The sequence below is a fragment of the Pseudophryne corroboree genome, chromosome 5, assembly GCF_028390025.1.
Source record: "Pseudophryne corroboree isolate aPseCor3 chromosome 5, aPseCor3.hap2, whole genome shotgun sequence".
Classification (NCBI taxonomy): domain Eukaryota; kingdom Metazoa; phylum Chordata; class Amphibia; order Anura; family Myobatrachidae; genus Pseudophryne; species Pseudophryne corroboree.
The window spans coordinates 265,360,211-265,373,233 of NC_086448.1; the positions used below are offsets into that span (position 1 = coordinate 265,360,211).

At 41.9% G+C, this 13,023-nt stretch overlaps 1 protein-coding gene across 1 annotated transcript in view; it reads right to left on the reverse strand.

The window, feature by feature from the left end:
* Positions 1-5,793: 5,793 nt before the first annotated feature.
* Positions 5,794-13,023, reverse strand: part of CMTM6 (CKLF like MARVEL transmembrane domain containing 6) — a 135,614-nt gene continuing 128,384 nt past the window's right edge. Inside the window, exon 4 of the mRNA XM_063922298.1 lies at positions 5,794-8,249. Coding sequence (XP_063778368.1) covers positions 8,082-8,249 — 168 coding nt within the window. The 3' untranslated portion in view covers positions 5,794-8,081. The remainder of the gene's footprint in view (positions 8,250-13,023) is intronic.

Below are 13,023 nucleotides of genomic sequence, written 5' to 3' on the forward strand. Positions count from 1 at the left end.
TGTCTGATTGGATCAGTACCGGCTGGTTTTGAAGCAGAGGCCTTGCCAGACTTAGGGCATTGTAAATGGCCCTCAGTTCCAGAATATTTATGTGTAGGGACGACTCCTGACTTGACCAAAGTCCTTGGAAATTTCTTCCCTGTGTGACTGCCCCCCAGCCTCGAAGGCTGGCATCCGTGGTTACCAGGACCCAGTCCTGTATGCCGAATCTGCGGCCCTCTTGAAGATGAGCACTCTGCAGCCACCACAGTAGAGATACCCTGGTCCTTGGAGACAGGGTTATCAGCCGATGCATCTGAAGATGCGATTCCGACCACTTGTCCAAGAGGTCCCACTGAAAGGTTCTTGCATGGAACCTGCCGAATGGAATTTTGCTTCGTAAGAAGCTACCATTTTTCCCAGGACTCGTGTGCAGTGATGCACCGATACCTGTTTTGGTTTCAGGAGGTCTCTGACTAGAGATGACAGCTCCTTGGCTTTCTCCTGCGGGAGAAACACTTTTTTTCTGTTCTGTGTCCAGAACCATCCCCAGGAACAGCAGGCGTGTGGTAGGAACCAGCTGTGACTTTGGAATGTATAGAATCCATCCGTGCTGTTGTAGCACTTCCCGAGATAGTGCTACTCCGACCAACAACTGCTCCATGGACCTCGCCTTTATAAGGAGATCGTCCAAGTACGGGATAATTAAAAACTCCCTTTTTTCGAAGGAGTATCATCATTTCTGCCATTACCTTGGTAAAGACCCTCGGTGACGTGGACAGTCCAAACGGCAGTGTTTGGAATTGGTAATGGCAATCCTGTACCACAAATCTGAGGTACTCCTGGTGAGGATGGTAAATGGGGACATGTAGGTAAGCATCCTTGATGTCCAGGGATACCATGTAATCCCCCTCCTCCAGGCTTGCAATAACCATCAGTAACTTTTTAGAAATTACCAGTTTCTTATCGGGGGAACCCACGCTTTTTCACACTTCATTCACTCATTTGATGGGGGAACAAAACACTGCCTGCTTTTTCTCCCCAAACATAAAACCCTTTTTTAGTGGTACTTGGGTTAATGTCAGAAATGTGTAACACATTTTTTATTGCCGGGATCATGTAACGGATGTTCCTAGTGGATTGTGTATATGTCTCAACCTCGTCGACACTGGAGTCAGACTCCGTGTCGACATCTGTGTCTGCCATCTGAGGGAGCGGGCGTTTTTGAGCCCCTGATGGCCTTTGAGACGCCTGGGCAGGCGCGGGCTGAGAAGCCGGCTGTCCCATAGCTGTTACGTCATCCAGCCTTTTATGTAAGGAGTTGACACTGTCGGTTAATACCTTCCACCTATCCATCCACTCTGGTGTCGGCCCACAGGGGGCGACATCCCATTTATCGGCATCTGCTCCGCCTCCACATAAGCCTCCTCATCAAACATGTCGACACAGCCGTACCGACACACCGCACACACACAGGGAATGCTCTGACTGAGGACAGGACCCCACACAGCCCTTTGGGGAGACAGAGAGAGAGTATGCCAGCACACACCAGAGCGCTATATAATGTAGGGATAAACACTATCACTGAGTGAATTTTCCCCAATAGCTGCTTGTATAAACAATATTGCGCCTAAATTTAGTGCCCCCCCTCTCTTTTTAACCCTTTGAGCCTGAAAACTACAGGGGAGAGCCTGGGGAGCTGTCTTCCAGCTACACTGTGAAGAGAAAATGGCGCCAGTGTGCCGAGGGAGATAGCTCCGCCCCTTTTTCGCCGACTTTTCTCCCGCTTTTTTATGTATTCTGGCAGGGGTAATTATCACATATATAGCCTCTGGGGCTATATATTGTGATTATTTTGCCAGCCAAGGTGTTTTTATTGCTGCTCAGGGCGCCCCCCCCCCCAGCGCCCTGCACCCTCAGTGACCGGAGTGTGAAGTGTGTATGAGGAGCAATGGCGCACAGCTGCAGTGCTGTGCGCTACCTTGGTGAAGACTGAAGTCTTCTGCCGACGATTTTCCGGACCATCTTCATGCTTCTTGCTCTGTAAGGGGGACGGCGGCGTGGCTCCGGGAACGAACACCAAGGACGGGTCCTGCGGTCGATCCCTCTGGAGCTAATGGTGTCCAGTAGCCTAAGAAGCCCAAGCTAGCTGCAAGCAGGTAGGTTCGCTTCTTCTCCCCTTAGTCCCTCGTTGCAGTGAGCCTGTTGCCAGCAGGTCTCACTGTAAAATAAAAAACCTAACATATACTTTCTTTCTAGGAGCTCAGGAGAGCCCCTAGTGTGCATCCAGCTCGGCCGGGCACAGAAATCTAACTGAGGTCTGGAGGAGGGGCATAGAGGGAGGAGCCAGTGCACACCAGATAGTACCTAATCTTTCTTTTAGAGTGCCCAGTCTCCTGCGGAGCCCGTCTATTCCCCATGGTCCTTACGGAGTTCCCAGCATCCACTAGGACGTCAGAGAAAAGAACAAATAAAATATAGGGTAATACTGGATACATTAGTAGGTAACACCACGTGAACAAATCTTCACTTGGAAGTTGACTAAACCACACCAAAGAGCATGCAAAACGCAAAAAAAGGTTATAGAAAACTAATCCACCTTATAAACAGAGAAGCACAGAAAAAGCACCCCCTTGGTGAAACTACTTGATATTCAGACTCCTCAAATCTAACACTGGAATCAGATTCCACTTCTGTGTGTCTGTGGCATCATGGGACAGATGAATGGATACTAAGAAGAGAAAATGTCCACATCTAGGGCCTGATTGAGTCACACGCAAACGCAGCAGCGGATATGTCTTTAGCTGCATCCATGTGAGCGTTTTATACTAATGCTGCAAATGATTTTTGGAATACTAAGACGCCCAATTGCAGCGGTGCATTTCCAACTTGGTGCATCATTGAAACTTATACCAGCCTAATGGCAGGTGCTTTCTCCATCACAACATGGCTTCCATACAGCAGCATGCTCACATCTGCTTAGCCACCTTTGCTACTTCCCAGGAACGCCCACTGAATGCCATAGACCGTGCATCAGATTCTGTACTGTGTCCTTGAGTGGGAACAATCGAGACACATGCGCAGACTTAAGAGTGTGTGCGGTATTAACACTATGTGTAACTCAGAATTGGCTCCATAGGGTTATATATAAAAGTTAACAATTTTAATGTTTCACACTTACAGAAGACTGTCCCCTTCTGGACGTCAGCATAACCTCCAACCAACAACATGTTTCAGCTACCAACCTGTAACTTTTATCAAGGTGTAGGAGGGTGTGACCAAAATGTCCTTTATATAGGCAGTAAACTAATGTAAAACAGCTAGTAGTAGACGCACTGGTGAAACGCATAAGCATTCCACAGAAACAGAAGTAAAGCTGTAGAAGCTTCTGGTTTACACTCTATCCACCGGAAATGGCTCGATTGGTTCCAAATAGAGCATGCTTGTCTTAAATAAGCACATATCAATAGTAAAAATAGCTAGAAAGTACTCATTATTTATTAAGAAGCCATTTCAATTGAAATTTGAGATTAAGTCCATTAGGGTGCATTGGTTTTCATTTATGTATACATAACATCTCACTTTTGGCAAGCCTCACTTCTGGTATATGTTGTATCCACCCAAATTTTTTCTATGTATAGATCAATTGTGGATTTTGTTTACAATGAACCAATAACAAATGTCTCACTTTTTATTTTATTTTTTATACTATGTAACTGCATAAGCAAACTATTAGGGGTCTGGGTATGTACAGCCAACATAGAAAGAACCGCATGCATTGAACCAAATACATCACATTATTTGCGTTACCTGTAATGATTTCCTTAATTTTATATATTTTCCCCATTTACATTCAAATCACAAAACTTACTAGCGCCACATTTTACATTCCTATATGCAGCGTATACGTGCCACTGGTATCCGGGTCCTTAGGTCGCCATGCATTAGGTCAACATGGTCACTAGTTCGACATGGATAAAGTTCGATATGAGTTTTTCACATTTTTTTCCTCTTCCTTTTTTGGCCTTTTTCATACTTTACAATCCGCTTGGACTACAATTGGGAACGGTAACCTGTGCTAAGCGCAGCGAGGCACCTTGCCCGAAGCATGGCGAGCCATGTGAGTGGACACGGTGCACTAGTTGGGGTTCCCAGTCACTATACGAAGTAAACGACACCCATTTTTAAAACAAAATCAAAAACTCATGTCGACCTAGTTACTGTCTTATGCTATGATCTACACCCGTCCCACCTGTGGAATGCTGCAATATTTATGCGTTTATTTCTTTCTGTTGTTTGAAAAGGTTCTACGTCCTATTTCTCAATTGATTTCCTATTGGATATATCGCCTTAGATTTAAGAGGAAGATTCACCCAGTATAGGATATTCTAAAAGCACTGGACAATATTTTGCTATTATAACCAGTAATAAATGACCCTTCATGGTTTGCTTTTATCCATTTTACATTCTACTTGTCTTTTAAATATCATCAGGTGCTACATTTTTACTAGATTTTTAGCTTTAGCTATAGTCTCCTTTTTGTCACCTTTAGCAAGAAATCTCTTTATTTGTGCCATGCTTATATTGTGGTACAGACCTTCATATACGGATGGAACATTTTTTTTGCAATGCTACAGTACATTCCTGCAATTACATCTGTGGCTTACAGTAATACACCTTTCAGATATCAGACGCAGGAAATTGTTGGTTCTAGCAAGCTGACAAATTTCCGGGTCTCGGCTTGACCCTGGCTGTGAGCAGGGTCCGGGTCATTTCCTTTTACACACACAGAAATCCCCGGGTTGATCCGAAATTCACGTGAAAAAAAATTGTATTTTGATGCGTGTGTTAAAGGGTTATAACTAATTGCATTTGGGAATGAGTCAGCTACTGCCAAATTCCTAAGGCTGCACACACGGAGCGATATGTTCAGCTGGTGCAACGGAGTATCCGTGGGCCAACATATCAGGCGATCCCACACACACAGGGCAATCGGGTGCCCGACTGCCCACTATGCCATCCCTCATCTGCTTAGCGGATTGTCCACCCGCATCGCTGATCTTTTGAACATGCAGAAAGATCAGTGATGCAGGCAGACAACCCCACAGGTGTGCGCAGTGGACGACATCATGCCCACATACGGGGGCAGATGTATTAAGCCTGGAAAAGTGATAAAGCAGTGATAAGTGCAAGGTGATAACACACCAGCCAATCAGCTCCAATATGTAAACTGACAGGAGCTGACTGGCTGGTGTGTTTATCACCTTGCACTTATCACTGGTTTATCATTTCCTTATGCCTTCTCCAGGCTTAATACATCTGCCCCACGGAACAATATAGCTCGTGCCATGTGTGGGGGCCTTAAAAAAAAAAAAAAAAAAAAAAAAATCACCTCTTGAACAAGTCGTGGTGCCAAGAATTTGTGTTTAGTAGTTATTGAAAGATATATTTTTAGGGTTTTATTTGTTTTTCAGATAGAAATAGTATTTTTGTGTTGTATAATCATTTCACACCCCTATGTCTTGTCATACTACTACCCATGATACAGACCAGTTTAAAATTGCCCAGTGCTGTAACTTTGCTTAGATACACACAGCTTTGCAGTGGTAAGGATAGGTGCTGACTAGTCTTTTTGTTTTGTTGCCATATAGGGCATTTATATGCCATCCAGCTGGTAACATGTTTAGTGAGAGATTAACTGGGCACATGTTCAATTACTTTCAGATAATTGGTAATAACATGGTCAGAGATCAATCAGTCCTACATACAGTACTAAATATTGGCATTGTGCTTCATAATGAATGAGACAAGATATTACACTCCTAACCTTTATTCAGTTAGTCATGATTACATGTCATTATATATTGTTTATAATTACACAGTGATTAAAATCTTTTTAAAAAACTCAATGGTAAAAACATTGCATAGTAAAAAGGGAGAGAAAGTACAGAAGTACATAAACTGTCTTTGAATCCAGATTCATCACAGCTTGAAGGGCATAGTGAAACATTTCATAAGGCATTAAGCAAAATGCAATATTGCAAACGTACAAAAATATATCACTGAAGAAGGGATTCAGTTCCTGGAATTTCCACTGTAGCTACTGAAAAGTAGATGAAGCCTTTAGCTAGCCTAATTTTTTATTTTTCTTTACACCATTAAAAACCAGCAAAGTGACCAGGAAAAGAGAAGGCAGTCTTGTATATGTATAAATATATTGAAATATTTCATAATTAGTTCCCTTTACTGAATATGCTTTAGGGTAAGGCTGGGTACACACTACAGTGATCTGTACCTGAACGATATGCCGTACGTACACATCAGAATGATGTAATGAAGGACGGAACAAGCCCTTGTTCTGTCCAGTCCATCATTACACTGCACGGCGCGGTATGCAATATCCTCCGGTTGGCCGTGCAGCACACATGCAAACACGGAAGCGCTCAGCTTGGGTGTACACACTGAATGATCCAGCTGATGTGTTGTTGCGATTCACTCCAGTGTGTACCAACTTTTCTCATTGGAGACACAAATGCTGACTTATTGACTCATTTTTTCATGGCAAAACCTGTACTATAAATATTTGAATAATGCATGAATAACAAAGGCAATGCTAAGCTATTTTCTTTAATGCCTTATAAAGTATATGTTCTTATGAACCCTAGTCTATCGCCCTCCAAGATTTTACAAATTTAACCCATAAAGTGTAGACGTTGCTCATGGCAACCTGTCAGCCTGTAATGGTCATTTTTCTAGCACAGTCTGTAAAATGGCATTTAGAGGGGTATCCAATTAGCCCCAATACTTTTTCGCAGGCTTAAAACCGGGGGTGATTTGCAATTTTTACTTTTCCACCAATTTTTTCCCTTCTATCCTATTTTTTCAGACGGAAAAAAACCCTGTTTTTCATAAGAACGTAGGGGAGGCATTCATTTTGCTGGCTGTCAGGATACCGGCAGACGGAATTCTGACTGCTGGCCAGAATCCCCACTAGAGATTTCAGTGTCGGTCTCCTGACCGCTGGGATCCCGACAGCCAGCACATCATACTGAAACCGAAAATACATAGGATCCACGAAAAGTCATGAACCTATGCATTTTCACAGCCGATATTGGTGAAAAAATATCGGGGCTCATAAGTGTTGGCGCTAATAGTATATCCCCAGGCAAGTCAATTAGCTGTTGTAAATTCCAACAGCTAATTAGATACCGCCCTTATAATCTGATTGCTTACTGTGGGCAGCTTCTTCACTTTACCTCACTCCAATATTTGATAGATCTCCACCTGTACCTTTAACTACAATTTCTTTTTTACAATATACTACCTCTCACATGTGATACATGAGGCCTAACACTGTAGTCCAAAAATGTATCGGATCCTGACATGCTGGTTGAAGATGAACCCTCTCAGAGCTTATTTATCATTGGCTGGAGCGGGCCATCCAGAGAAGAACACCGTATTTGCAGTTCTACTTATTAACAATGCTGTGATTGGCTGTATACAGAACTATTACACCTCTATCACCACCTAATATCTAGAGTGTGCTCACCAGCTCCTTTCCCTCCTCTGAACCTGGGGTCTGCACCATTCCCATTTTAATCCAGCATCACAGTGATATCTAGCAAGTGCTTACATTAATAAGAAAGGAATACATATCTACATGAGAACACCGCCTAACAGTGCTAAAACGGCTAACAGTTCAATGGATCCACTCCATTATATACAAGAGAGAGGGAGGCCATTTACTCTGATCTGTAAATGTAGGTGGTAACACTTGGATACAATTGATAATCTAGAATACATTGCTGAATGTATGGCAGCCTAAATAAAAAGAGCATTTCATTTTTTTCACCAGCTTTTTATAAATTATAACGATTTTGGATTAAATTGTGAATAAATAATTAAAAGGTTTCACCTGTGCATGGAAAATGGCAAAGCATAAGATAGGTCCATTAGTGGAACACAGCATTCAGTTTAACATATGCTCGATTCAGGTGTCTGATGGAAGCTTCTCTTGATGAACCCATTTACCATTAAAAGGTATTAAAACCTCCAAGCCACCGGATTGTATTTTATAAAAAATATAATATTAGTGAGGGAAATTATGCAGTGTCTGTTCCGTCAACTTGAATTGGAATGCGTAAAGGTTCATTCTCAGGCCTGACCGGTTCTCCATTTGCTCCATTTTCACCATTTTGCTTTATGTAGCCACCTTTCCACATGAAATACAATTCTATTAAAAACGCAAAGGCTGCTAAAACCCCAAAAATCTGAAAAATTAAAAGGAAGAAACTATCAGGCTTGAAAATAGAAAAGAGACTGGATTATATTGTAATATACCATCATTTTCCAGTGGGCAATAGAAGGTATTTAATAACTAGACAAATACCAATTTCATATTACAGTTGTATATTTTTTTTATTTTTATGTGTGCATTTTTTGTGTCAGTTTTAATAAATTGTTTGTATGATAGAAGAAACCATCCTTTAATATAATGAATTAACGGTTAATATATATTTTTGTACCATTTTATTGATATTTTTTGTCTCTTCCGACCAGTGAAGCTTACATTGTTATTTATTAATATGGTGTAAATAGTGCACAAATCCTTACACATATAACAACTAATCAGATTTTTAATTCATTTTGATCATATATGCACAAATTGATCCCTATAACACCATACAGCAGAGATTTTCAACCTTTTACAACTCGCGGCACATTGAACAAGATTTAAATATTGCCAAGGCACACTCAAATATAATGGTGATGCATGGTGCAGTTGCGTGTCCTAGGATGTCATGTCGCAGCTTCTCTATAGGTAACGCCTGAGCCACATCTGAGAAAGCCAGAAGAGCCCAACACTACCCAGGCCCAAAATTAGAACTGGTTTTGCAACCACTAGACCCACCAGTATTGATCATTCCAGGGCCTCAGTAGTGGCAAAACACTGACCAGCCTGGCTGTGCTTCTAATGCGGCACACCTGGGGGTAAATTAACTAAGATGGGAGTTTTATTTAAGATGGGATGTTGCCCATGGCAACCAATCAGATTCTACTTCTCATTTATCTAGCACCTTCTAGAAGATAATGCCTGAAATCTGATTGGTTGCTATTGGCAACATCCCATCTTAAATAGAACTCCCATTTTAGTAAATTTACCCCCTGGAGTCTGCTCAGGGCACATTAGTGTGCCACGGCACAGTGGTTGAAAAACACTGCCATACAATAACCAAATTGTACATGTTGTAGTATTGTGATAAAAGTCAACCCATCCACTCACAGAAAATCTTTCTGAGAAGGTCAGTCACACATACTCCTGCTTGGATGGCATAAAGTAGCCTGTTGTAAGCTGTGTGCTAGAACCCCAAGCAACATCCTAGAATCTGTTTTGGGGTCTCTTGTCAGATAAGCAATACATTCTATTGGGGACTGCTTTATTTGGGACTCCACTACAAAATAAAGAACAAAGGTATGTATGATAATACATGGGGAACCAGAACAATGGAATACTGATTAGCATCGGGACCCAGCTAAAAGAAAATGAAGCATCTCTAGTATAAGCAATTAACTGTACAGGATCTCTCTCTTTTTTTTTTTTTTTTTACAATGGATAACAGATATATCAATACTTGCATGGATTTCATGCTGCAGAGAATAGGAATTCCCAGCATAAAATCCAATGTATCTACAGTAGAACCTGTGTTCAAAAAGAGTGAACGTGGTAACGTCCCGAGACAGTGAGGACTGCATCCTGTTGGCACTTCTGTAATAAAGTACACAATTCATGAGAATGCTTGTAATTGGGGTGAGACATATAACCTATACCAGGGTTTCCTTAACGTGGTTATCAAGGCGCCCTAACAGTCCAGGTTTTACGGATAATCATATATGTGCACATAAGGTATAATAAATCTGAGATTCTTGCATAGCTATCCTTAAACCGAGGACTGTTAGGGTGCTGGGAGAACTGACTTTGGGAACCACTACCCTAAACTATATGATAGTAACTATTGCAAGAAAGTATTCCGGGCACTGACAAACACCAAGGAGGGATCTGCCAGCAATATCTCTTCTCAGTACAATGGCACCCAAGGGAACTCTCCTCTACCTATCTTGTTAGCAGAGTACCACAGATGCATTTATCTTGAAAAATAGGTGTGACGATACTTCACATGCGCAAACCCCCGGCTTCTATGGATTGCACCGGCTGCAGTCCATAGAAGCCGGCTGGGGCTGCTTTAAATACAGAGTGGCTTCCTACAGGAAGCCAGCCCTCTGTTATGCGCTGCCCAGTCTGGCTGTCCCAGACTGAGGAAACACCTCTCAATGCGACTGCATGTAGTGTCTCTGACTGGCAGGTAGGACTTCCAATAGGAAGTCACTACCAGTCACAATGAAGCCAGGTGCAGTCTCAACGACAGCATCTGGCTTCACTGACTCTGAGCTGAGGCAGGGATGCCCCCCTGGTGGGCTGTCCACCGATGGTTTCATTGGTGATAGCTACGGATGGCACATAAACCATCTATGGCGAACCATCGATGGTTTGCACCACTTGATGGTCATCACTGACAGGTGCTGGCCGGGCCACGGGCCAATCAAAAACAGGGGTGGGGCTCAGCAACATTTACTGTTATCTACAGTTATTTACTTATCCAGTAAAGAGAGACCTTCCTAATACGGCATACTGCTTACTAACGATCGCACCACTGACAACATATACTATAGGAACTGCAGGCTACTAATATACGAGTTATTTCTCCAAACTGTATCCCTGCTTTTGCCTTATTATCATTCTTTACTCCAAAACTGGCTTAATATATATATATTTTAAATATATTTGACAGTTAAATGTATTGTATTTTGATTATTTATATTGTTTAATGTAAATTAAAAATAAGTTGTTTTTCTTACTGAAGTCATTGTGTTTAATAAGAAAGCAAAAACAAAATGCACCAGAAACCAGCACTGTGTATTTTTCATTTATTGTATTTTATATAATAGGGCAACAAGTTACCATGCTTTTCTATATTAGTGCTGGGGACTTGTATTTGTATATGTTGTACACACAATAAATCCTTTTTAATCACTGCACCAGAGCCGATTTTTGAAAATTATCAGTACATTTGTCCTGTGCAAAGACAGTTTATTTTGTCCACAAGAACCCCTGCTCTCATCGACTGAAGACTCTTCCATACATTAGTAATGCCTTAAGTGTTAACCACTAGGTCCCAGACTTAGATTTAGTGGTATACTTACTAAAGATTTCAATACCGACTGGCATCAACGATTATCGATTGAAGTAAAAAATTGTCATTCAATATCCAACGTTGATACTCGTTGGATTTCAAACATATATACCGCAGCAAACAGGATGGCTAACTCACTGTCACTCTGCTGCGGAGTGGAAGCCCTGTACAAATCACTATGAATTGTGCAGGCTTCATCCCCCATCCCGATCTATAATCAGTCCTGAACCTGAGCCTAGGCTGGTATCGGAGGACAGGGAGAAAAAAACGTGCATGTTCCACTTCTCTAGGGATTGCAGCCCTAGGGGTAAATTTACTAAAGCGTCTAAAATAGAGAATTGGTGATGTTGCCCATAGCAACCAAACAGATGGTGTCTATATTTCTCTACTGCCTTTTAGAAAATGATCACATCGAATTGGTTGCTATGGGCAACATCACCAATTCTCTGTTTTAGAAGTTTTAGTACATTTACCCCTATAGATTGTAAGGTTGCGAGCAGGGCCTTCCTACCTCTATGTCTGTCTGTTTTTACCCAGTTTTGTTCTATTACTGTTGTTCTAATTGTAAAGCGCAACAGAATATGCTGCACTATATAAGAAACGGTTAATAAATAAATAATATTTACCCCCTAGGCTGACCAGTTTGGGGTTGGTTACTGCTATGGCAGGGGTGCTCCGCACTTTGTGTAACCCGTTATAGCTTTAGCTGTCCCTGCCTGCTCATTCTAGTGCTGGTTATTGGAAAAAGGGGGTAACCCCAAACAGTTTTTTACCCTAGTGGACCGATGTAGTTCATTCAATATGAAAAAGAAAAAAATGCAACAATGGGTCCGGTTCTCTACCTGAACAGACAGGACACGCTGCACTCCAGGGTGATTACACACTGTGAATCTTGAAAAAGACGCTGCATAGCGTCGAAACGCGTCGACACAGTGTGTTGTTGTGGGTGACAGATTTGACTATCCATAGTGGGGGATAAATAGCTATTGGTATCCGGACCCATTGCTATTGGCTATCAACATCATCCTGCCTTTTCCCACATGGTATGGTTTTTTTCTGTTCACTCTTTTGTTTGTACTCTAATAAAGAGTGTCCTTGTCCTAATTGGATTGTATCTCTGGCTTTGATTTGTTACGAGGGATATTGGGGTCCATCTACCTATATGAAGTGATCGTAAGGCCAACAAAAGAAACCTTTATGAGTTTTCATCACGTCTTACAGAAGTAAGCTTACATGTAAGCGTCCATCACCATAAATCCTGCATATCACGTTGGGTGCCTTGAAAAAGAGGTGGAAGCTTGAACTTTCCAGTTTTGGGACTATATCCACATTTCCATTCCCTGTATTACACAGTGGTGAAAGATCTGGTCTCAATGCAGTATTATACTATGTTGCATTTTTTTCTTTTTCATATTGAATGAACTACATCGGTCCACTGTGGCAAAACCGAATTTTCTGGACATTGAGCGCAAAAGTGAGATCGTACTTTTTTCTTTTTCTACAAGGTTGTATAGATTGGTGTTCTATTTAGTACTTTCCTGTGCAGCTCATTTGCGGCGCCCAGAGAGGAATTATTTTCTTATTAGTTTTTTACCCTATTTAAAATGAATTGAGCTGGATGGTGCTGGGGACAATTTTATTACACAGCAGCATTAAGTGACATCACTAGTAACTTCCTCTTGTGAATTATGACACTAGGCTTTCATTTGAGGCCATTGGAAGCTCCCGTCATGCATGTCCCCCCACAGACTTAATCCAGCTATGCCCTGACCTACCTCTGCCAGCCAACCCCTCC